The sequence below is a fragment of the Zootermopsis nevadensis genome, unplaced genomic scaffold (assembly GCF_977971745.1).
Source record: "Zootermopsis nevadensis isolate Lab colony 2312 unplaced genomic scaffold, Znev_1.0 Znev_ptg000011l, whole genome shotgun sequence".
In the NCBI taxonomy this organism is placed as follows: domain Eukaryota; kingdom Metazoa; phylum Arthropoda; class Insecta; order Blattodea; family Termopsidae; genus Zootermopsis; species Zootermopsis nevadensis.
In genome coordinates, this window is record NW_028259143.1 from 873,273 (window position 1) to 899,540 (window position 26,268).

General features: G+C 40.0%; 1 protein-coding gene across 7 annotated transcripts in view; it reads right to left on the reverse strand.

Moving 5' to 3' along the window:
* Positions 1–9,898: 9,898 nt before the first annotated feature.
* The window catches only part of LOC110840027 (UNC93-like protein), a 77,570-nt gene continuing 61,200 nt past the window's right edge, over positions 9,899–26,268 (reverse strand). For all 7 annotated transcript variants that reach the window (XM_087347006.1, XM_087347010.1, XM_087347008.1 and 4 more), the window contains 5 exons: positions 24,461–25,255; positions 22,870–23,089; positions 21,074–21,236; positions 15,836–16,103; positions 9,899–13,757 (listed from right to left, as the gene is read on the reverse strand). In XM_087347006.1, coding sequence (XP_087203132.1) covers positions 13,420–13,757; positions 15,836–16,103; positions 21,074–21,236; positions 22,870–23,089; positions 24,461–25,223 — 1,752 coding nt within the window. In that variant the 5' untranslated portion in view covers positions 25,224–25,255 and the 3' untranslated portion in view covers positions 9,899–13,419. The remainder of the gene's footprint in view (positions 13,758–15,835; positions 16,104–21,073; positions 21,237–22,869; positions 23,090–24,460; positions 25,256–26,268) is intronic.

Consider the following 26,268-nt stretch of genomic DNA (forward strand, 5'->3'; position numbering starts at 1 on the left):
CCATACTTCATGACAATAAATTGTCTTCGCGTTTCATATCATAAGAACGTAACTTAAAATTACGGACGCGTGTTTATCCGACCTTACTGCCGGTAATATTAGAACGATAAATCGAAGTTAAGGTCGAATGAGCAATCGGTATTATTTTAGTTCATTTTCACATACCTGTTTTAAAAATGACCTTTCCATCTTGGCCCCTGCAAGATTGTTTCTTACACTAAAATGACGTCGTCTTCACGTTCAGGAAGGTTGTGGGATTAACGAATTATTACGGTGACGTCATTTGAAATTAATAGTTTGAAGTCATCCGATGATACGAAGGACCGTGACCTAACCTCTGTGTACTCTTTTTGTACCGAAATGTGGTGTGACCTCGTAACAGTGATGATGCTTTGTTTTCAGTAATTCCTTTTTTTTTGTTAAAAGTTTAAACGTCGAGTAACCTTCCACACCTCTAATCCCATATGTTGTGTATATTTTTCTTCTCAGTGATAATTACGTAGTGACCACATTCACCCCGTCATTGCTACGTCCTGGGATGTAGGTCAGGTCAAAACCTTGGTCCTACTACGCGTATTTGTCCGGTTCCGCGTTTAACATCAAAATCATCAAAAAGTCAACTGAAGAAGCTTTTCGTGAGATGCAAGAAAGATTTACCCAGAGGTCAACCATCTTCGTACTCACCCGAGAACCTCAAATTACAGATTTAATACAAAACAATATATTTACAAGAAATCTGAGGTTCTCGTGGCAGTCAAGATGTCGATTATGGAATTCTGGGTTGCAATTTCGTGTTTAGTTGTAGGTAAATACCAACCTTTCGGAGGAATATTTTGCCTCCATCTTCAGGGCTTCCCTAAAATAAGGCGGAGGTCCGTAAGGTGTATTTGCTACTGAATCTATTGACACGGTCTGGAATATGAAATATCTTATGCCGTCTTTTTGATTTTTTTTTTCATTCTTAGAAATACAAAATTGTTGCCTTCAGTTCTTGTTCTGAGGACCCATCATTAAATTAAACTTTACTACCAGTTGTGTTTTCACCTTGTTTGCCACTCAGTGCTGTTCCGATGAACGCGGTTTAACTTCGCAGAAGTGACGCCCGTGGCAATTCTTGGCACTACGTCAAAAATAAGATATGCTGTTTTTATTATCTGCGCGGTGACCTCAGATTGTTTAGAGACTAGTGGCGAACTGACTCAAAAGATTCGTTGTTTTTACATTTCATATTTATATCTACCTTAAAACAAATACCATAGAAATAAATGTGAGTTCTGAAGTAATTCAAGTTTATCGTAATAATTCTTGTCCTTTTCTCCCCGAGTTTATTTTAAAATATTTTCTACGAGAATAACCATTGTTGTCCGAGTTTCAAATTGTGTTACAATAAGATAAAAGTAGGAATTACATAACAATCGAGTTTTATAGTACCTTAATACCTGCTGCTTCTAAATGTCTACTTCCATGGAACTTACGTAACATGTATCGATAGTTTTCGAGATGAAACATTTGAATAGCGAATTACGCACAGTATACTGTCATGTGTTCGACATCGCCTTGGTTTTCTGTGTGTTGGTGTGTATTTGAAAACTAGAACGTGGAAGGACTGTAAGGTAAGCGACCATAGTTTTGCAAAATATTAAAGCCAAATAGTTTGGTTTGAGTTGTAGCTCATTTAATAGTATTTTTACGCACACTTCCTGCCCCAAAGAAAACTCAGGCCACCGCCATTACGAAGTTAAACTGGTTAATGCTGTTTACAGTGTAAATCATTCATACGACTCACATAAATACACTCCGAGCAAAATGTAGACTCTGATTGCTTTCTCGTATTTATTGTTCGTAGAATATTTAATGGTTAAACTGTACGTTAGTGTAAGTATGAAGTCTGTAGTCTCAAGTATCACAGGCCAAGTTTGGGTTCAGTCTATTAATCAAATTTGGTTTTATTTATGGTTAGGCCTGTACTAGCCCTAACATATCCCCATGTAGATTGTAGGAAGTGATCGTGAGATTGATCAGGTTAAAGGAGGGACAGGGGAGTGGACTTCTTTTTGGCTTTTACAGCTGAGGGGCCAACCCTAACCTCTCTGGTCCTACCCATAGCCAGTCAATGAAAATGTTGCGCACTCCTAACCTTAAAATTAAGAGACAGGTAGAGAGAGACCAGTCATTTCCTGTCAATGTGAGTGCATTGTCTTGTTCAGTGTAGAACAGAATGTAATTTTAAAGTTTCTGTTTTCGTGAGTAATGTGACAGTCCTCACAGCAAAGCACGCTGGACTTAGTTTGGGGATAACGTATTGAATATGTTTTTCCAATTTGAGTTAATCAATTTGTAGACCCAAAAATTGACATTTTTTTTTGTCAACATTTAAAATTAGTTTATTGGCTTTAATGCATTTGTGAAAATTTGCAAAGACATGCAAATTTGGAAACAGTCAATTTCTGGATGTGAAATATTAATATCAGCATCATCCACAAAAAAGTATGGGTCTAGACTGAAAGTTAATGGTTCGTGGCAAATCATTTATTTACGTATATGAGGAAAAGCAGAGGATCAAGTATATTTATTTATTTATTTATTTATTTATTTATTTATTTATACCTGTCTTCTGTCATGAAGGTACGATTTAAACCACTGACAAGCTGTATTTCAAATACTATAAAAAAGTTGTTTTGACAGTAATAATTGATGATTTACACAGTCAAATGCTTTGGAAAGATCACAAGATATTCAAATAACATGCATTTTACTATTAAGAGCAGTTAAGATTTCATCTGAAAGGGTTGACAGACTTTGCCTAAATCCAACTTGTTCACTGTGCGAATTTGAAAAGTCACGTGCCCTCTTACGTATGTGACTTTCTCAAATATTTTAGAGAATCTCGCCCTGGCCTTAGAACGGATGCATTCGACCGAGCATTGCGTTCGGGAGGTCCTGGCTTCAAGCCACGACCCGAAGACTGGATCTTCTGACTGAGGCTTCTAGCGATTTCCTTCACTTTCTTTAGGCAAGTGCCGTGATGATACATTCAGTTAAGCCACGACCACTTCCTTCTCATTATTCTTTATCAATCGCTACAGAGCTGGTTAATGGCAGCGTTATTCGCGAAAACCACTAGTAGTAAATAAATATGCAAATAGATATATAAATAAAGAAGAGTCCCGTTTGAAGAGTCGTGAGGGTTTCAAAGTATCCTGTTTAACTGGTTTTCAGTTCTGTGCTCGGTTCTTAGTTGATGATTTCCTGTATTTCTGCCCTCCTGTGTCATTTTGTTTGTTTTAACGTGAATTGTTTTTGTTTGTTATTGTTGCTACCACAAAGTTAATGTTTTATAATACTTTAGAATGGTCACAAGGTGTATTATATATAGTTCATTTATAAACCCGCCTCAAGTTAAATTGGAATTACTTGTCCGGTTTGATTTGTCGTTCTAGGGGGAATTACATTTAAAGTTTAATATCGACTCTGTCGTGCTTTTGCTGGGAAATTTTTAGCCACGGTCGGTGTAACGTGGTACACCTTATTTATATTCCGAAAAGGAGCCAGTCCGTCACTGCATGCATTGTCTCCGGAACAGCCAGCAGTCAATGTACGGCAGAAACCAAGCATGATCGGACAGTTTGCAGCCCGGGGCAGAATTTCAGCGATGTAATAGTCGCACTGAGAAGTGAAGTGTTACCGGAGTAACCAGGACAGAACAGAAGGGCTGCCTACGCCGAACCAAGGCCACCGTGAGCTGGACTTCGTGGCACTCGGGTCATGACGCAATCTCGTCGAAACTCCACTGTCACGGGCAAATTCGTCTCGCTCTCTCTCTCTCTCTCTCTCTCTCTCTCTCTCTCTCTCTTCCTTCTTCAAGATCTGCGTTAAAAGTGACATGGATGGAGCTGAAGAATTTAGAGTCTTGAAGGGATGTTTTTCGTGGTGTAACTTCAACTTAAATTTGGACACAGCCGTTTCCTTCCACATCCTTTCAAATTCACTGTTCATTAGAGAACCTCTCATCAGATGATGTGTTATTCAGATAATATAAGACTTGAAATTATTTTTGATTTTTTGGGCAATTGGCAACACTTTAAAATAACGGGGAATGCGATGGGCTGTACATGTAGCACGTGGAGTTTAGTATTTTAGTTCGAAATCGTGAAGAGAACAGACCGGCTGGGAAACATGCGTGTAGATGCGGGGATAATATTAAAATGTATCTTACTGTGGACTGCATTTTGCTAACTCAGGATAGAGTCCAGTGGGGGGGGGGGGCATTTGTGAAGACGATAATGAACTTCCCCGTTCTGTAAAACACGAATAATTTCATGATTAGGTAGCAACAATATCAGATTATTAGGGATTCTGTTCCACGGAGTTTGACCTTGCTTCGCAGATGTTTTACCTCGAGAGAGATTTTGTGTTACTTTCTTCAAGGTTGCAAAGAGATCTTCGTGCAACCTCAAAGTCTCAATCTGTAATTTATTTAATTAACTTCAGTAATTAAATAAGCCAATTGTAAACTCAGGAACAGTGCCCAACTTTCTTGTTGCTTAGAAAATAATAAAAAAGAAAAGCCTAGCGCTGTAGTCGGGTGCTGTTTGGTGTTTGCAGATTCAAATGAGAGCTTTCAATTTCCTCCCCCGTGCCTCACCTTTGCAGTTCATCCAGTTGATGCTTTCCGCTTGGAATATTTGTCATATTCTCCTCTCTTTTTCCTACCTACTCCTTGTTAGAGTCTCGTCATCTTCAGTGTTTCTTCGTACTTATCTTTCTTATTACACGGTTTGTACACACTCATCAAATTAACAACGGAACCTTGACTCATAACCGCGGGCGTTCCAAAAACACTCGAAGACTCTGAAGCAGCCACCGACTGAAGGCAAAATCCCAGAAGATTCGAGGTTCTGGCGGCAGTGAAAATTTTTAATGCGGTTTCCTCGTGGTCATGTAGATGGTTAAGAACGTTTCGGAGTAATTTTCTGCCTTCATCTTCAGTGTAGATGTCCACCGTCGTTCTTTCAGGTGTGATTAGCATTCCTGCTTCGTATTAGGGAGGTTAGAATCTCGGCCTGGAAACCGGCTTTCCTGAAAGGTTTTTTGTGTTTTTCGTCAGTCGTCCAGTGCCTTAAATTAGGCCACGGTTGCTTCCTTACATATTATTTATAATTCATTATTAAACATCATCATCTAAAAAGTTTGAGTTGCTGAAAAGCGTAGTTTAATGAACTAACCCCGCGGAACAGAGACATTTTGAGAAACTTCTGTCGCTCAGCTGGTCAATAAATTCCCTATCATTTATGGGAAAAATCTGTACTCCTCCCCCAGTATTGTCAGGGTGATTAAGTCGAGAAGAATGAGATGGGCTGGGCATGTAGCGCGCATGGATGGGGCAAGAGGTGTGCACTGGATATTGGTTGGGAAGCCTGAGAGGAAGAGACCGCTGGGGAGACCTAGACGTAGATGGGAGGATAATCTTAGGCGGGATCTACGGGAGATAAGATTTGAAGGAAACTGGATTTTGTTGGTCCAGGTGGAGGGCTTTGGTTAATTCGGTGATGAACCTTCGGGTTCGGTAAGCCATCTAGTTACTTAGATAGTTAGTTATCATTTATGGGCCCCCCCCAAAAAAAACTAGATTCAGTCTTAAACCAATTTTTTTAAAGATTAGTATATTCTTCCATCACCGTCTGGTTCTAGCAAGTGTTACTTTCTTTTGAGTTTTCCGACAACACAGAATGGTAGACGTGAACAACAAACGTCCTAGTTAGCGATGTTCCGTCTTTGTGGTCCCAGGACTGCGGTGATGAGGCAGCATCCACTTTCATCTGGCGGGAGGGTACATATTCGCGTGACCTTGCCGTCTTAGCCGCGATGTCTGAACGAGTGTGCTTGACCTCAGGACGTAAGAATACGTGCGTACCATTCGCCAAGTTGGCTCCAAGGAGCTTCTTCACTCGTATCTCCGCCTCGGGCTGTCTCATTTCACGATGAGATTTCTGGTTGTCTCGCTTCAGTACCACCAGCACGGTGTGGAATCAGTGGCCCACGGACCGAATTCGACACGAACAGAGTCCTTTTTGAGAAACTGTCAAAGAAATTCCCGTCTTTTATGGAACCAAAAAAATTATTACCGTGATCACAAGAGCCTGCCACTGGTCCCTGCCCTGAGGCAGGTAAATTCAGTCTACAACCATGAACGCCCATTTCTTTAAGATTTTTTTTTAATATTATCCTCCCACTGCGCCTTGTTCTGCCAAATGGTCTTTTCTTTTAAACGTTCTTATTAAAATGTGTGAAATTATCATCTTTCGTGTTTCTACAAACTCATCCTCCTTGACGTGTCTCTGTCTCTTCAATATCCATTTAAAATGCAGTTTTAACTTATATTTGTTCCACTTTCTTCAAGAGACAATAACTCGTACTTTGCATTTTTTGTGTTTCGTATGATTCTCATAATAAACAGCGATTATTTCCATAACCGGTTGATCTTTGTAATGGTGAAGAGATGTGTTTTCTTCGCGGTACGGTCTGTATTCTTAAATATTACTTAGACGAGCTTCGATTCTGCAGGTTAATCAAGAAATACGTCACATTTTCGTATTGTAATCTTTGTGACGCAATACGCAAGCATTATTACAGTAAAGAAATTATACTTCATCTTAACTATAAAATATTTATTCTCGTATCTTCTACTGCACAGTAAACCACGAAATACCACTTAGTGTAATTTATTTCTTTTGTTACGTCTCGTAATGACAGCTCTGTCTGCCTAAAAGGAAATGGTGTTTGAAATTAAGTAATCGCGAAAATGAACTAACTTTTAAATGGCGTAGTTTGTTAAGGGAAAACAGACATCTGGCACAAAAGACAAGTAACGAAATTATGATTTTAAACATTTAAAGGGACGGGCTTATTAACAATTTAAAAATTATACATCTATTTTGAAGAGGAGTTAATGCTGTCGACGTATTATTGACTGAAAATCTCCTAAGTATTAAAGAACAGAAAAGGGTTGCTACGATTTGCCGTGTTCTGGGTTGTAGTGTATGTAGTCTGGTAGACCACGCTGCCTTCATCATCAGGGCGATTTCCAATATCTCAAACTGAAGGCGTCTTATTATTTGCCCTTATGAGTAACCCGAAAGACCAACATCAAAATCTTCATCGCCTTGAGAACCTCAAATCTGAGTTTAAAAGTCGGCGAGCGGCTCGAAAATTCTTACTGCACTAATTACAAGTTTTGTGTTGGCGACGTGCTTCTGTGATGCACACGAAGAAATCCGTATATTCCCGTGTCATGACGTCATATCTGTGCCCTCACGTGTTTTTAAACGCCGTTGCCGGCAGTTGCAGGAAACTTCAGTTGTTCAAGGCCTTGGGAAGGTGAAAATAATTTGCTTCACCGAAATAAAAAAAAAATTCCCTTTCTCGGAAACTAATTATGAATCAGAAAAGCTCTGGTAATGATCAGCTGTGTGGAAAATAAGATACGCGTCTCGGAGTGTTAGTAACAGCGGAGCTTAGTGAGTTGTAATATAGACATAAACAGCCACCAGCTAAGGATCCTGCGATTAAGATTTAGCACAGCCTGGAAGGTGAATGGTGAAGTGTTGACAGAAAAATTGCGTGATTTTGGCAACGAGACCACAAACCGCCAACATTGGCAACTCATTAAGTAAAGACGACTCTCGGCCTTCGTTAAATGCCTGGTAGTGGATCTTCGTATCGCTTGGGTTGACCGCGTCAGATTGTGGTTTCCTTACGTCAGCATTATTATGATAGCCTATTAATTGTTTTACTTTGTACTGTTTAATTAAATTACGTCAAAAGATGTTTTGCCAGTTTGTAAAATGTTGCCATTATCGTGAACAAGTAGTTTAAGTATGTAACTTATCTCGCCATTGTTGGACACTTACTTACAAGTGTTAATTAGGCTTGTGACGTTCTTTGCCAGCTGTTTAGTCCACATTCGATATAATTCTGTCAAGCGTTTGAGTATTGTTCCCACCGTCGTTATGACAGGAGTTATTGGAATTTCATTCTTTGTGCATTAGTTGTTTGGGTTTCTCCAACCTTTTGTATTCCTTTACGTAATGTTTCTGTAGTCCACCGCCCGCCATAGGATACGATTCTGAGCCATTGCCACCCCCCCCCCTCACAACCTAATTCCATTTAAACCGTCTGTTTTGGTGGCGCCAGGATGGGGCATCGCATCTTCGCCAGGCGCCTTCCAGTGGATTCGCTTTCTGTTACGTCAAGCTTTTCCACATTCTTCTTTTATCTTCCATCTTATCTCTGTTCCAGTCACTTGTCATCTTATCAGCTGGGCTTTATTTTTTAGTACGTTTTAAATGGTTTCCTTTTTTGACACAAAATTTCTCCTTCCGTCTGAGCGGAAACTACATCTTGCCTCATTCGTACGTTCCTCTAAAATATTTTGTGTTCCCTTATTAGCGAACTTTCATGTAAATTGTGTATGTCTCTATTGGAACTTCAACTGTTTTACTTCTTACACAATGAAATCATGGATTTGTCGTGTTTCGTTCGCTGTAACCAGAAAGCGTCAGTTAGCTTGCAGATGGAGTAAGAGGGATCCCAAGTGCCATGAGGAATACAGCTGCAAATATATTAATTTATTCACTTTAATAATTCCTCTGTACAGAAGAGAGTTTTTGTAGACCATAACTTATTATTACTATCTCTATAAAGGCAGAATTTATTCTTATAACTAGAAACCTACCCTTCCCTATTCCCACTTTTGTCTTACTGAATCTATTTTCTCATTTAAACCTAAATTTGTACATTCTCACATATTCCTTGATTCTATAGCAATTTAGCATTCTCTCATAAACTGTAACTTCATTATTACCATGTAATTTTGTGTCTTCAAAACTCCTTTTGATTCAAATATACGAAGACCAAATCTCCTGACGGGGACGTGGCTTGTATATTTTCATTCCAGAAGAGGCATTGCGAAACTGCTCGAAACACATTCATTTTCGGTTGTTTCATAATTGCTCTTATGTCTCGAAGCTTCAACGCCGCTGAAACAAAGCCTCCCTTTGGTTGCTGAAATCATGTCGTCAGTAAGTATCCATCAACGCCTTGTCTGCCTTCCAGGTAGCAGCCGTGCAAGGGGTTTCCCCACCAAATTTATGTATGCGTTTGTCGTTTTACCCACCCAAAGTACATGCACAACCGACCGTGTAATTTCTAAAGACTTTTATTAGAAACGCAGTATCCAGTACAAAGCGTTGAAATTAGAAATGCCTGAAGAATTTTGCATACATATTGTAGGATAACTAATTTCAAGGGACAGATCCCTTCTTGAGAAGGTTGTAGTGGCTCAGCTATTAAAGACATTTCTCGTCGTTCAAAATACCCGAGTGTTCATTACCGTGTTCGTAATAGCCCGCCATCGGTCTGTACCCGAGCTAGATAAATCCAATCTCCATCATCCAAGCCTTTAACTTTAAAAATCTACGCTTGGATGTGTGTGTGTGTGTGGGGGGGGGGGTAATTCCAAAGTCTATCTGAGGAGAGCAGTATGTAAGGTCGTGAATTAAGTTTACCGACCTCATGACCCCGGCCAGAGACGAATGACCTTCTGTAACAAATTTTCGAATTCCTTAAAAGGCCCTGCGTTTCTGAGTAACTATTAACGTCTAGAAAAGTGAATTGAGGGTAGTAAAGGGAGTCTCGTCTAGTGAGTTTTATATCAACGAAATTAACAGAACCAAAAAAATACTCGCTCCAACTTTGTACCTGCATTACGTGTTTGTCATGCTTCGACTTTTCTGGGTGTGAACTTGGCAGACAATTCCCAGGTACGCAAACAGGTGACAGTAGAAGGCAGGGACAGGAAAGGCGGGTGCTTATTTTTTGTAATAAAAACACTTCATCCTTTGTTGTCTGAAACAAGCATTTATTTTGGTTTTTTGTTTGGTGTTTCATTTAAGAGTTAATTAAATTTTCCGTCTCTTCCGACTATGAAGTCTTGTGTGCGTAAGTGGGACAACGGAAGTATTAATAATGAACATTACAGAATCTAGTGAGCATCAGGACACTAGAACACTATTCCAGTGCAAGGTTTGTGGTTCTTCGTCGGCCATATTTTCAATATGGAAGCCCTGAACGTTAAAGCTAGACACAAATCATTTTACGGTTTACCTCTGGTGTTTATAATGTAGAAAGCTTTTGTTACACGCCTTTCAATCCGTCATGAAATTGAACTTTTGGTATTTAAAATTGAGGCCCTTTTTTGGCCTGTGATGCTAATTGCATCTCTGGTATTTTATCTCGGTCATCGTTGTGAATTAGTTATTTTAGGAACGAACCAATAGCGTGGAAGAAATTTCATCAGGAATCCATGTGTTTCGCTTAAGTGTATTTGTCTCTTGTGGACTTTCGTAATAGAAAAATAATTTTCGTGCACTAGAACCGTGATTTTTAACATTTAAAAAATTCTTATTTTTATTGAATGAATACGGCTGAAACTTAACCAGAACATTCATAAGAGCTCTTATCGTCTTGGACAATTATTTACTTAATGTAATCACCATTTGATTTCGGAAGGTTCTTCAGTAGATGTGCATAGATACGAGATTAAAAAGAGGATTCTTGTATTTGCGTATTTTATAAATCGAATATAATTTCATTGCAGTGTCCCGAACAATTTATAATATTTTTAAGCTGAATTAAAACTGTCAGGACTTGGAGCTGTGATATTTAATCTTGCTGTTAAGTAATTTTCTAGTGCCCCTGTCCGCCCATCACACACGCACACACATCAACTACAATCATATCAACTGCTTAAGCTTGATTCCAGACAAGTGTTTCCCTAAGCATGTGAATGCACTGGGTCTTATGTTTATAAGTATGCTGTATTCTATACGGTCTATTATTATGAGTAAATAATACAATCCATTTCTACTAAAATTCGGCAAATTAAATTTACCGAAACAATCCATGTCAGAAGATCTCTTCTAATCTAGCGTCCTTAATAATCAGCATGTCTGAACAGAAAACTAGGAACTCTAGCAGTGTAAAATCAAGTATTTGTTTGACGCCAGCAGCGCTGATTTTCTTAGTAATCACAAATAACATTCATGTACTTCACTAGTTAACGTATAAATAATGATTTCAGAATGTGGGTATAATGTTCTATCAATCACCTTATATAATAATTATATGTTTATACACATCTGCAACGAACATCTAAACCTTAAAATCACCAGATCACCAGTGCCATGACTTTGTAATTTTAAGGACGCCTTTTTTGGTTGCTTGTAATAAAAGGTCAGGGCTGATCACACATGTAAGGGAAATATTATAATAGTTTATTCTGAGGGCTCCTCTGTCTCCCTGCCCATTTGTGAGGCAGACATCCTGTTCGTTCACATTCAAACATCGCCTCCTTAAAATGACACAACGTTTCATATATAACTCGCGAGTTTCTTCAGGCATTCCACCATCCATGTTGCTCATTCACGTGCGCTGATGTAGGATCACAGAGGGCGCTTAAGAATTAGGCCGCTTGCTTAGTGCATGGGCTTTAAAAGACAAAGAAATTATTTGTGGGGGAGAGAATTATCTTATCAACTGGTGAATACCAGGACGTTTAGTCTATTTATTTTCGATTTAGAACATAAATCACATTTGAAAACTGTGATTGGGCCAGACAATCTAATTTACGAAAATGAACTTTAAATTCTAATAAGATCGGATTTTTTTCCCGAAAGTAATTAAATATTACACGTGAAATAACAATTAATATTCTTGCGTTTTCGCATAAAACTGGGTCCCGTATTAACTAATGGCACAAGTTTCACAATTTGGTCGTTCAGAAGTAACGAGTAATTAAGGCAATATTATTTTCATGAAGTTTTATAAATTAAAAATCAACTTTATGCCACGTGTCTTCGGCATGGCAGGTGTGAAGCCGAGCCTGTAACAAAGTATCCCATAACTAGTCACCGGGATTTGAACCCACTTCCAGTCAGCTCAATCTCCTACCATACGTAAGAACTGTACGTAGTAGATGGTCAGGATAATAAATAAATTAAAGTTTTTCTAATTTTCTTTCGTAATTATCTTCTTACTTATCCATTAAATCTCAGTAAGTTTGTGAATGAACTTCTGGCATGAGAAGTGATCACTTAATAACAAGAGGAATCAGTCATTAAATATTCTTTGTACTATATTTAGTCAGCAGATAAGGGAAGATACTTCTAGTTCAAAACACGTGACCTTGGAGCTTGTCTTAGCCAGAGAATGATAGTGACCTTGAATCAATTACAGTTAAATCATAGAAAGTTGCAAGGAACTTTTGAAATATTAATCGGTTTATATATATAAAAAAAATCTATTATTAAAACATTTCACAATCTCAAATGTTACAATTGACCCTTACCATTTACCAGTCCGGAGAAATTAGGATAATCTCACTACATCGACTTTATTACGATGCTGAGCATCTGTAGAAGTTCTTAGCGTCGCGTAACAAGTTCATATATAAAAAAATATATACTGTTATCTGACTAGTCCAGGCGTGCAACCCGGGATAGAAAAACAACAGAATTTGGCAAGGCCTCGATCCATACTAAAGTGAAAAGCGAAGTTACAGAGGAAAAAAAATCTGTGGGTATACTTCCACGTCTGAGGGAATGTTTTTGCTAAATTTGAGCTTTGGTTGGGGCTGGGAGGCATTCTAACAATTCCAGTGTCTTGCCCCAAAAAAAATAAGAAATTAAGAAAAAAGTGGGAAAGATGAATCTCGCACACAAGCTCCACGCCGTAAACAGCAGCAAACTGCTACTGCTACTGTTACTGTGAGTAATCTGTGTGCCAGAGTCAGGCGGCCCGATTTACAGTGGAGTATATTTGGTACATCGCATTTCACTACCTGATATGCAGGGATGACTTTAACCTGACCTGCTCATTGTGTTTTGTTCTCTCTCTCTCCACTTGGGAGTGTGATATTTTGTTCGATATATGTATGTCTGCTTCTTGAGGAGGCCATTGGACTCGGAACGTGTTTCTCCTGGTTGAACGGCAACCATCCAAACAACGATAGGCCTATGTCTTCAGCTCGGCCAGCGAAACCGGTTCACCTGAAGGCCAGACAGACGGACGGACGGACAGACAGACAGACAAACTTCCGCGTTTGCACGTCGTGTGCTGATGCCTTTTCAAATCTTCTCAACGGCAACCACAAGATCTCTGTTCGAACACTCGGTGATCCGAATTCCACCATCTTCTACACACTGCAAAGCGGTAAGACGTAATGTAGGAACTCTACCCTCGTTCAGAATGACAAGAAGTGTTTGTAACGGTCCAGCACTCGCTCAAGATCTCGCTGTTCAAATCATTTCCGTTACTTCTGAATTTAAAAAACAAATCACGGTTGTGGGACTGCGAGCGTCATTAAAGATGGGTGATGATGATGTCATCGTCAATGTCATCCTTCTCGTCGTCTGTTTCCTCGGTCTTGTTCTGTCTGGCTAGCTCAGCGGCGGCGGCGGCCGCTGCCTTAGGGTCCTCAGCCAACTGCTTCCTGCGCACAGCCTTTCTCTTGTGCAGGACCTCGACGACGATGTAGCCCGCGAACCCGACCACCAGGACTGCCAGCATCACGTACAGCTTCATGCGTGCGCACAAATGCGTGCTGTATGCGTAAGCAATGACGAAACCTGCCGACTCCCACAGTCGGTAGTTACTGAACGCAGCCTCCTTGTTTCTGCGGAACAGCGTCCCGTAGATCCCTGAAACATGCGAAATGACGCCATCAGCACTTCCCAATTGATTGACCTTGCTTTTCAACCTTCTTCCTCGTCCTGATGATGGAAGTAGTATATATCTCCGAAACGTCGGTAAATTTCTACCAGACTACACGGCAGGGTAATTTTCTACTAATTATTTATGAAATATGACGTGTCGGTGGCGTAAATTTATGTTTATCTCGTCAGATGTGTGACAAGGATGTTTCAACATTAGACCAGTTCAGGGCTGAAAGATGCCAGACGTTTGCATCCCAGAAGCTAACCTTGTTTATTCAGACAAGTCGTAAGTCCGTACGTCTTGTTCGTGGCAAAAATAAAATACTGTATTTTTCGTCTTTGAGAATGAATAATTAAAAGAGCTCCTCTAAATCTTCGTTAGCAAGTGTGATGTGCAGTGTAGCCTATACGTGGCCGGTTTCAATGCGTGAAATCGTTGACCGAGACAACTTTTACGCGACCTTAGGTCACGTAGATGTTGCTACTTTGGTGGGGGGTTGGACGTAGGATATGTAAAGAAACAAGTGTTACTGGGTTAAGGTGAACGTGGGGTTAGATTTGAATGTGATTAAACGTATGATATTTATTGCAGAATTATTTTAATTTAAATTACTTACTACGTTAGACATAAATTCTTTCACACAGAAGCAAACTTCGATGTTCAGTCCTTAGCTCGCACTACTTAGCAATCGCTTTTGAGGAAGTATGTGTGGAAACTCAAGAAGTAAAGGAAATTTTACTTTATTTACAGTGTCATGTTTGTAACACTGATTGTGATGATAGATATACATAATATGAACCGTTTCTAATTTTGATCCAGTTGGTTACCACTGTTTTTGGGGGTAGTGATGACACACGTGTCACGACTTGCATGGATATTTAGTTACCAGAATGCAAAAAAAACAACCTTCTGCAATCTGGGCTTTGTATAACAGGGGTTAAAAGATCTCTGGTCTGATTATTAGATAATCGTAATCGATTGTATAGTGCAAATGCGATCTATGTCCACGTCTGTACCCCTCCACCCCACCCCCCCCATTAGAAACCGTTTATTTTATGAACCAATCACCACGCCGCTGCATTGCTGTAAATACTAGAACATCGATCAAGGAACATAAACAGTTCCATTAATTCAGCGCAATTTGTTTCGAGAATAACCCGGGCGAAGGTCTGGCGCTTTCCCCCGTAGGCAATAGCAACAGTGAATGATGGAGCGAGTGACAAACTTTCGTATGACGTGTGAGGAGAAAGTTCTACGCCGTGTGGTGCTTAGAACGGGGTGTTTTTCGTCTGCCTGACATTAATTAAACTTCCTGCATGTTTGAAAGCAGCAGCTTAGCACAGTTCGCATTTCATACTTAATACGTGTGTGGGTTATCAGTTATCCAATGGGTAACAGGGTCTCTTTTTCTGGTGGGGGGGGGGGGAGGTTACCACACACCTCTATCTATTGCAGAGGTTAGGAATAAGTGGAGCTAAACCTCTACTCTCCTATACGTCTTCATGGATTAGTGTTTGGTGAAGTACCAGGGATAACTTTATAGACGCGATAAAACTCGAATCGAAATCCACGACGCTGATTATTTAGTAACGACGTCAATTTTACAACAACAACAAAATCTAAATGGATTTGACTACAGTCTATTGAAAATTTGTATCAGTAATTCTTGAGTAAATTGTTTTGTTGTGTTCGCTTGTTTTGAATATTCTTTTGTTTGAAAGAACGTGGCGTATAAGTTGAAGTTCAACGTAATTTGTTGATCGTTCTGTAATCAGTACCACACACACCTGCCATTCGCTTCAAGGTAAGTGAACACTTCCTCAAGACGAGGCACATGCCTTTTTTAAAATAATTATTCATTGATAAAGTTACAATTCATGGGTCACTATTTGCATGGCCCCGTTTTTAAACACAACATTAACATCTAACTATAAAAAAATGTTCAGAATTACAAAATTGATATTTACCACCTGGCTTACGATCGTGTCCAATGGCGGAGTTTGCTATTAGAGGTAGTTGTTGGCGAACATTTTTAATTCTGCTGTCACAGAATTTTACTTACCGTTCACTTGCGTCTGCCACACGGCATCTCCTACACCCCACAGGCCAGAAATGGCGAAGAATACGAGAGGCGAACTTGGATGGGGCCTCCAGAAGAGCAAGACGACCACCAGGCATGCGTGAACCACGACGCCGAGGACCATCAGCGGTACCCGGCCGATGAATTTCATGACGGAACCGAACACAACCGAGCAGATGGCATTCACCACTCCGAAGCAAATCATGACGTAACCTACGTTGTGTATACCCAGGGCGCATGATACGTACGCCTGCAATGAAAAGAACGGAAGACTGCATTTGTATTCTTGCGGGACGAACGTCAGACAACGTCAGGGCGGCTCCTGCAGAACACAAGAATTTAGCTTAAAATTTATATTAGTAACTTTTCTGCAATTGGAAGGTTCATTATTTTTGCTTGCAAGAACCAGCTACCGGTCCCTGTCTTGGATAGCATATTAATGCTCCTCGTGTGACTGAAGTAAAACCACGAATAATTAAACAGCCAATGGTCGTGTCGGTACGGAAACAGCATAGTTCAAGAACCTAAAATCAACCGGCCCGGTCTACGAACTTCGCTGAAATCGTGAGAAGAATCCCTGAGTCTTCTGTTCCGTCCTGACAAAGTAATACAAATCGATTCTATTAAGAGAAAAAAAAGACCTTCCGGCAATAGAGAGGTAAATGTTTTTAAAATAACCGCAGACAGAAGTTTGTACAGGAACACTTCACATGTGTCATTAATGGCGAAACGTCTTCGTATGCTGAGTGGTCAGCAAACAAGGTAATTCCTGAAGGTCACTAACCAGCTAATGTTTTTTCCGCTAGTCTTAAATTGCATTGGCACGCGAGACTGTGGTTGCTCGGGTGGTCCCTTTACAGCAGCAGGCCTACAATAACAGGATAGGTGGTCCATCTACGTCATTGGCTGAATCACACGATCTTGAACATACAAGACACGTTTAACGACTCGGACGTTCATGAATTGAATCTCGTGCACTTTCGTTAGCATAACTGGTACAGCTGTGTTGACAGTCTGATGCTGTGTTTATAAAACATCCGAATGACGACTTCGACTGGGTTCTTAATACGAACCAAACATCTTGTATACATTAATAAAAACAATTCTGTAAAAACTTTCTTTTTTTCTTTTTTTTTGGAATTTGTCTATCGTCTAAGTTACAAATGAAAATGAAATGCAAACTTTCGGAAGGTGAATTGTTTTTCATCTTAAACAGTTCATATAGGACATTATTTAATGTAAAATATTACGAAGTTTCCAGGCTCAGAAATTATAAAATTTAAGTTGTATAATTTTTGTTTTGATTTTTCAAAATTATAGTTTATTAAGGACTTCAATAGTAAAAAAAATATTTCGAATAAATCGTTCCGTGTTTGTAGTGGATTGGGTGATTTTATGGACTCTTAAATTTTCATGAAGCATTATATCTATGCTAAATTGTGAGCCCTGTCTGTTATTCAAATGTTCTACGCAGTGACCTGAATTATTAATTAGATGTATCATGAAGTGAATTTTAATTGTGAAACACGTCATCTGAGTAGGGTTAACATCAAGTTAGAGCCACGCCAGTCCCACATAAGTTTAATGCCTGCGGTAACAGAAGAGAACATTTCGAAGGATTTGAATCACATCCTGTTGTCAGCCAAACCTAAATAAAAACGAATTTGGGCCTACCGCTGTCTTGTTATACGCAATAAAGAGTTCTCTTTTTTTTGAAATTATTCAATGGTAAGCGATTTGAGACTCCGAAATGTTAAAATCTTTTTAAATTTTCAAAATATTTTCACATTTCTGTGATTTGATTCCGATATAAAAATATTTTTGAAATGTTCAAATTTTCCATAGTTTGAGACGTTTAAATCAATTTACATTTTTACTGATGCGTGCGTTCTGAATGTCTAGCGATATAAGAAGAAAGTCGACGTGCACAATTACTTAACTTTTAAGCTGACTCACCCACCTTATCGGGCCTTATGTCGTCACTTACACGTCTTGAAGGTTGAAGGAAAAAGTATTCCACGAAAGAATTGTTTACAACCGTCCTAATACATTTATGAGTGTGCGTCCTTTCGGAGTTTTTTACTGTGTTTTAGGGTCTGTGCTGAATATTTCAAGTTTCCAACGCCAGTGGTTTTTTATTAGCAAGTTTGCTGAAAGAACTTATGCAGTTTCTTCAAGTTTCTTTTGTTTTAAAATCTGCGGTAGATCCGTAAATTTCTCGTTTCTTCTGACTCTGCATACGTGTAATTAATTCCCTCCGGGGTCAATTAAGGTTTTGCACTGGTCATGGTATATTTTAGTGTGTCTCATTACCCTTAGTTCCTGCTTTACGTATGTCACGAGTTCTCCTTCAGTAGACAATCTGTTGGTACACAGATTCCAGGCCTTTTGTGGAACGCTAAGGTTTATTTCTGTATTCAGAAAGATCCGCCACTGAACGACGCACAACACAACTGGGATAATGTGGAGCCACTCCCCCTTTAAGTTCCGTTTTAACATATTTACTTCACTATTGTGGTGTACGACCTAGGTCTCATACTAAAACTGAATTGATAATCCGATAATGTGAAGACTACCGTCTTCTCGGATGTTGTCGAGTAGAAATGGAGGCAGTAAGCTCCTGTGAAACGTGGGTGATTATGAAAGAACAATTGATGTAGTTGCAGACCCCCTCCACCTCCCATAATGTTCTTTATTGTTCTTTGTTTACTGTTTATTTGTCTCGGTAGTCCGGGAATTTCCCACAGCAGAATAACCCTCGTTTTCTTAAAATTGTTCTTTGAAGTGCACAAATATTTTGTGTTCACATTTTTACTACGAAGCGCATGTAATGATTTCAACACTTACAGAAAAATTCATACAATTTTACTGCATAAAATAAACGAGTTATAAAATGTATGCGATCTCACCGATATTTGACCAATCAGATTTTTGAATGGCAGGAGGATTCCCCACCCAAAAAACGGTTATAGTCATTCGAGTTCAATCAAACATGAAACATGTCTGCAAATTTAATAAAACTCGTGTGAATATGAAATTTCACGAGAATTCATTCATCCGGCATCGATTTGTTTCGGACGTCCGGACGGACGGGCAGGCGCTCTAAGCGATTGTAATATTCCCTGCGCATTGTAAGCGACCATCGGTTTGTTTAAGCCCTGGAGGACCAAAGACTGCAATTCTCTGGATCGACGTTGCCCAGCTCCACTATTAACACCACAGAATTATACGATAGGTCCCAAAAGGGTTCCAAATATGTGACCTTGAAGGAGACCCTGTGTGATGCTCGGTCCTTCCCTGTCGAGGTCGCCACGCTTGTTGCATGACGTCATATTCATTCGTGACTAGGACTAACGCGTCACATTCCTCATTCATCGAGTAAAATAATGTTTAATCCTCTTCCTCGCTTAACCCTGGTAGTGCCAGGTGTCGCTTACTACAAGCTCCTGTCACCTGCAGTGCTCAGAATAAAATCCAGTTCTCTTCACGTGATTTACATCATGGGACGTTTATTGTTCTTGTATCAATCACTTGCACTGATTGGGCATGCATCATAGATATATCAAAATAAATAATAGTAGTATTGTCGGTGTTCGTCTTCTGGTTAATAATGCTGTAAGTAGTACCAACGTTTCGGAGGAAAATAATGCCTCCATTTTCAGTTAGTGCTAGAGATGGAGACTGTATATTCTTACTTGTAAGGTAAATTTTAATATTATAAAGTTCAGATCATATTTGTTAATCTTAATGTTATCTACGAACGTGTGAAGAAATGAATGTTATGTAGGCGTATATTTCATTAGAAAAAATCGATAATCGCGAACGATTGTGTGATATTTTTCCGAAAGTTGTTATATGCGTGACACTTTGCTTTATATTCCTGAATGCAGCAAACAAATCTACTTAGAAGGAAAATGTTTCAAGGGAGTTGCATCAGATTATTTCTTCAGATGATATCAATGACAAATTATTCTTCAGAAATGTTTTGTCCTTCGTAAACTGAACGAACCTGGAATGCAAATGTTAAAACGATCCGGTTTGAATCGATAATTCGTCAATCAGATCTACGAATACACCAGTTATTTGTCCCATTTTGCGTTTACATAACGAAATACTGAACTAATGACCACTTTTGAACTCTAAAATTTATAACTCTGTCCTGAAACTGTTTGTTGACGGAGTTTTAAAAATTGTAAATGTTTACGCAAGTAAAAATATGACATAAAAATCGACCATGCGAGACCTAGTCTGAACAAAGACCTACTAATAGTGAAAAATTCTTAACGAGAAGCGTGCTGTCATGTTTCCTAATAAATGTGGAAGTTTCCCACTGGATCACAAAAAAGAAAATAAAGTCATTCGGTCACCAAGGTTACCGGATTTGACACAAACTGCTTCTTTCTATGCTTTAGAATTACATAAAGAGTTTAATTAGGGCAGGGAAGAGAGTAAGTCTACGTCGTACTTTCAAATCTCCCAAGCATCTGGTCGCCAGCAAAGGAGAGGTTTGTTTTAAATGAAGTTGGCGACCAGGAGGCTGGAACTCTTTCTTCATATTCGGGACACCCGGAGTTCACTTCGTAGCCCGGAGACCGGCCATTCTGAATCTTCACTGAGGAGTTGTTTTACTCAGTCACCCATGTAAATCCCGGGATATTAGGATTAAATTAAGCAAGAGATGAGAATTTTGAATATCCAGAAAAGTAGACAGGTAAAATATAAATATCCACTTGAGAGACCTAGGCATAGATGGAAGTATAAATTAGATCTTAAAGAAACAGGATTCTACCTTTGGATAAGATCAAATTATAGGATCTTGTGAACACAGTAATAAGCCTTCGAGTCCCATAATACGCGTTGAATTTCTTGCCTTGCTGAACCACTATTAGCTTATGAAGGTCTTTGCTCCATGATTAATTATAATGAAACGGACAGAGCAAATATCTGCCGGATACAAAATCAGTCCAGAGTAGTCTGAAATAAGTTAGTGCTTTATTATAGCTGTTTTAAGTTTCTCTTTAAATACGTCGTTAAGAAAAGGTGCTGACAAGATGAATGATGTTAATTTAATTTACGAAAACACAGGAACCGTATTTGAAGCTCGTTTGTTAATCTACTGTTTTCGAAAATGAGATCCTTCTGGGACATTGATCAGCATAATCTCATGGAAGTTGACCTCCGAAACGTCGGGCATGTTTTACGAGCCTGGACGACCCTTACCTGAGTGAAGTCAGCCCCAATGAAAGCTTGTTCCATGCCAATCCACACGGTTATTGGAATGAGCAGCTGTTGGTTTGGCTTCTTCAGTTGGTACGCTGTAGCTGACAGCAATTGTATTCCAGTGAGTTCGCTGCTGTCCGATCGCCTTTGTTTTTCGCCATATCTGAAAAGAGATACGACATAAGCCGATGCAGCACACAACACATTTTTCAAAAGTAAACATTACGTTTATTCAGCAGGTGTTAGATTTGTAACACGTGTTTCAGCCTCTGAAGCTCATAATATTTAAACATTCAGTCCGTACGACAAAGAAAACACGTCTCCATGACAACGATCAAGTGGTTTTAACGCGGATACACGCTTCAGTAAGATATTTTTTTGTGTCGTTTGGTTAACAGGATCTTCGCGCTTTAGAGAATACCTCAAGGGAAGTTTTTTCAAGATTTTTTTTTTGAAGTGTTCCAGGCGAAGAAAAATTAACATACTGAGTAATTCGTGATTTTCTCAAGGTCAAATGCATAAAAAAATCTAAGCGTTTGTTAAAGTATCGCAAAATTATTGTACTTATAGACCAAGTTGACGGATTTTCACGAAATTTGAGATTATGGAGATTTTTGTTGAAAGTTGTCGACACGTTCCAATTCTGGCCCAACAACAGCTGTCACTTAACATGAAGACCCTCGTGTGTTTTCTGTCGTCGGTGACAGCGTGAATCATACCGAACGCTCACCAAGGACAAGATTCTGCCGAACGCACCGGAACTGTTCCGCTCTGCGCGCATTTCTTATATTGTTTTGGATGTCATTTGTTTACAAGTACTATAATTACTGTTCGCGGGATCTACGTGTGTAATTCTACTGATGAATTTCTGAGATACGGAGGCTAAAAGGCCAGACTTGGGACATTTTCTTAGAGGAGTTCAGCTTTGTGACACTCTGTAATTATGACGAAAAATAGTTAAGTCCTTCACTTTTATGACAGTCTTATGTAACAGTCACACAGTACGGTTCTCACGACTTCGTGGATGATGATGATAACGATGATGATGATCCACGTTTTTGTAATTTGCCTTCAAAACGTCCGATATGGTATTTTTATATTTGTTAGGTCATTCACATTCTAGATGAGCCGCGAATTGTAAATTCGTGTTTGTGGGTTAAAGAGTTAAGTTTTTTTTTCCGACTAAAAGTTTGTCTGAATTTCTCTTGCGTACTGTTGCACTACGTTCCCGCCATTCCTTCATTTCATCGCCTTAATAAGATCTGATGAATATAATTACAATGCTCCTCACTATGTAGTTTTCTCCATTCTCCTGTTCATACAAAGAACTAGGACTGTATGCGGTGGTCTTAGTTATTCCAGACAAATGCTAGGATAGTACCTTAAGTTAGGCCACGGCCGCTTCCTTCCACATCCCTTCCAATTTATTCTTTACTGTCATTTTGTCATTCGATAATATATGGTCTGTTTTATTGACAGTGGCGTTAAGGAAATTACAATTAAAAATTCATATATGGAAATTTAGAGGAATTAATTACATGAATTTAACACACACTCATAATTTAAATTAGGTTAGTTTTCAGGGTCTGACGGCTTGGAGTTTGAAGATGGCTGTCTTCTGGGATGTTGCGCCGTGAAGTCTGGTAGAAATTGTTTCGTGGAGGCAGCAGACGCCTCTGAAACGTCGGTCAGTTTCTACCAGACTGCACGGCGTGACAGCCCGGAAGACGGCATTTTTCAAATTTTAAATTAAATTGGCGGTGTGTGGGGGGGGGGGGGGGGCGACTCGGACTGACCTGGATAGTGGGTCGACGAACAGCGCCACCATTCCAGTCGCGACGACCACGCAGCACAAGTAGATGCTGCTGATTTCGTAGATCTCGGAGTCCGGGGGTCGTTCCAGGTTCTCGTTTCCGGGGTTCGTCGTCATGCAAAAGTTAGAGCCGCACGTGTCGAAGAATGCTTCCGACTGCGACGTGTTCGCTGATCCTCCGCCTCCCTCCCCAGATGACAGCACTGAAGCAATGAAACGAGTAATTGCACGTCACTTCTTGCCTTTACGAAATTTAGTCCAGATTCATTCGGTAGCCCTTCGCCACAGAAATATTAGGGTATTATTAAAATACGGCCCTTTGTCACTGCACGACGCGTCCTCGGATTAGAGGCGTAGGAGAATATCAACTGAGCACGTACACAATGCCAGGTACATCAGTCAGAAGAGATGACGAATTCTATTGAACAGATTGTTTGAGAAACTGACAGTCGCTCAGATAGTCAGGGACTGTCCTGCCCTTTTTAGTACCCGAAGGATCATTTCCGTGTTGAAAACAGCTCGTCCATGTATCCTATCCTGAGCCACATTAATCCACTCCAAACATTCATACTCTTATTACTTAACATCAGTTTTAGTATTATCCTCCCACCAGCGTCTACGACTACCAAGTTGTTATTTTCAGGTATTCAAATAAAAATGTTGTATACGTTCATGACGCATGTCCCACCTATTTCATGCTCCATATTTTGATTTCCCTAATTGTACAGTTAAGAACAAAAATTATGAATCTCCTCAATACAAAGTAATACATAAGTAGGTGAAAACGTCGGAGACCGATGTCTTTAAGGCAGTGGTTAGGTTTTATTGTTCTTTTATATAATAATATCTAGACTTATTCTTAAATCTTGCAGAATTTCTTCATAATTAGAATTATTATCAATTACACCAACAAAGTTTTCTCATGGCGCCTTGTACTGCGGTAATAACTCCTCTTATCAGGAATACTTCATGGATTTTCGTACGTTTTCGAGCTACACTGCCGTAACACCACATAAACATTTACCATACGCCATGCTAAAAGTCCATACGAACCGTGAAAACGTAATTATATCTTCCTTTGATCTGCATTGCGCATGCGCTAGCCGCTGGCGTTAACCAACGAGGTTACTGCGTGTTTGTTACGAACCAAGAGCCTGAGCACAGCGATAATGATACTGGACCATATCCTGAGTCGCTTGAATCCAGTTGTAACTCTCAAAAACCCTTTTCCCTAATCCACTTTAATAGTATCCTCCGTTGTGGCGTAGACCAGCCGTGCCCAACATAAATTTGACGTAACGTTGTTACTACAGAAGTTATGTAATTACCTGGATTCTGCCGCGATTGTGTTTCAAGGTTATAATGTACGCAGAAAACTTTAATATCAAAGCTGCTACCTCCTTACAGGTCGGCGAAGGAGTGATTTTACAGTTTGGTAGGCAGGAATGTGGTGGTGTTCTGTTTAAAACTAGGTATAACGGGATTCCCCCTTCTCAGTGAAGGGATGAGGATTCCCTCTCCGGTTCAAATTTGCCCGTCACTTGCACACCTATAAGAAGAATGTCGATGCTTACCCAAGGAAGAGATGAGATTTCCCCACAGCTCAGCAGTTTGCCACGCAAGGAAGAAGAATCCGAAGAATCGGACGACAATGGCGTCGACCGCCTGGTCCGTCAACTTTGCATAGACGCCGCCGACTTGGGTGAGGTACGTGGCTTTAGAAGCCCACATAGGAGCGGCGCCCAAACCGAGGATGACTCCAGCAGGTACCAGGGTGTAGAACCTCGGAAAAAACTGCGCCCCGATGTACGGAGCATACATGAGCATGGAGAAACACAGAGTCCACTTTACTGTTAGCCTCTTAATGAGGAACGTGGGCACGAAGATGCAGGACACAACGAGGGCTGCGTAGATGGCGGACAGAGACACTGTGCCAAGTCCTTCCTGCGCGTTGATGGAACTCTGTAGATTGGCCGTGCCTTGGAATGCAGTAAACTGCACCATGAAGGCAAGACTGACAGCTGCGATGTTCTTGAGAATTCTCCACTTTTCACGACGAGACAATCGAAACTTCCCATCGGCGCCTATGTTTCCCTCCTCGTCGCCGCCTCCGGGTGGAAGCGGGGGAGGTTTCGTTAACGAATTTCCCCGACCGTCTCCCGTGACGTCCCCGTCATCCTTAAACGCCTCGTTCGCGTATCCTCCGCCGACGGAGACCGTGTACACAGCTACATCGTCTTGCTTCTCGTCTGTCGGCTCTTTGTTTGTGTTGTTCTGCGTCGTCGTGGTGTTGTGGTTGGTGTTGATTGTTGAGTGGTCTTCTGTGGATGCCACCATCGTGTTCCAGTTGCTAGCTACCACAGCAGTTTCTGAAACAAGCAGAAATTAATTAGCGAACTCAAAGAAACGCTGGTGTAACCAGTCTAGACTTTTTTCTACTCCATGTAGACACGCGTACCTCGAGAAGCTGATGATAGCTTACCAAGCCGAGCAAATTCCCCCGCATTTTATGCAACCCTGAGCTTCATTACCGCATTCACAATAGGCCGCCCTTTGTCTCTATCCTGAGCAAGTTTAATCCAGTACATACTGTCTTTATTTAATATCAATCTTAAGATTATAGTCGAGCTTCGAAGATGGATATGCAGATTAAGGTTTGTTAGTTGTGTAAGTCGAAAAATTGAAGCAAGATAAAAAAGAGTCATCTTTGTAAATAATTGTTAAAGTCTCCTAGGTTACACGTTTTTAAAGAGGACTCGTATGGAAATCAATTTAGGTTATCCTTTGTGATTAAATTGCTTATTTGAAGTTCATGTCTGACGCTTAGCGGTTTAGCAAGTGTAAGAGAAGATAAGTAATTGGTGTCATGTTAGTAACCAACGCATTTCTCCCATAATAGAAACACACCTAAATGCTATACATTTTTAACATGTATTTACTACAGGGAAAGAACCCCCGCCCCCGGGTACCCATCGATAGGAGGCTGAGTGGGCCCCAGAGCCGGTCTGGATGCTGAGGATAGAAGAATAATTGGACCCAATCTTTATTTTAATGTAATTGAAGTAATATTTTTTGCAATATAAACACGTTCATTTAAACGTATTCTGTGTAAACTGTGATTTTGTTAACGATGCTGTCAGTAACTGAAACTGTAGAGCGTCGAATTTTAGTTGTTCATGTCTGAAATGAATTCAATGAATATTGAACGAAGCGCTTGTGACCTAATTCAGTGTTTCCCTTCATTTTATATTTGTTTCGTATGATTTTTAGAATAAACATCGATTATTTTCTTAAACAGCGTTAACCAGCTGATCTTCGTAATGATGTAGTGTGGTGTTTTCTTTGCGGTACGGACTGGATTCTTAAGTATTATTCTGACGAG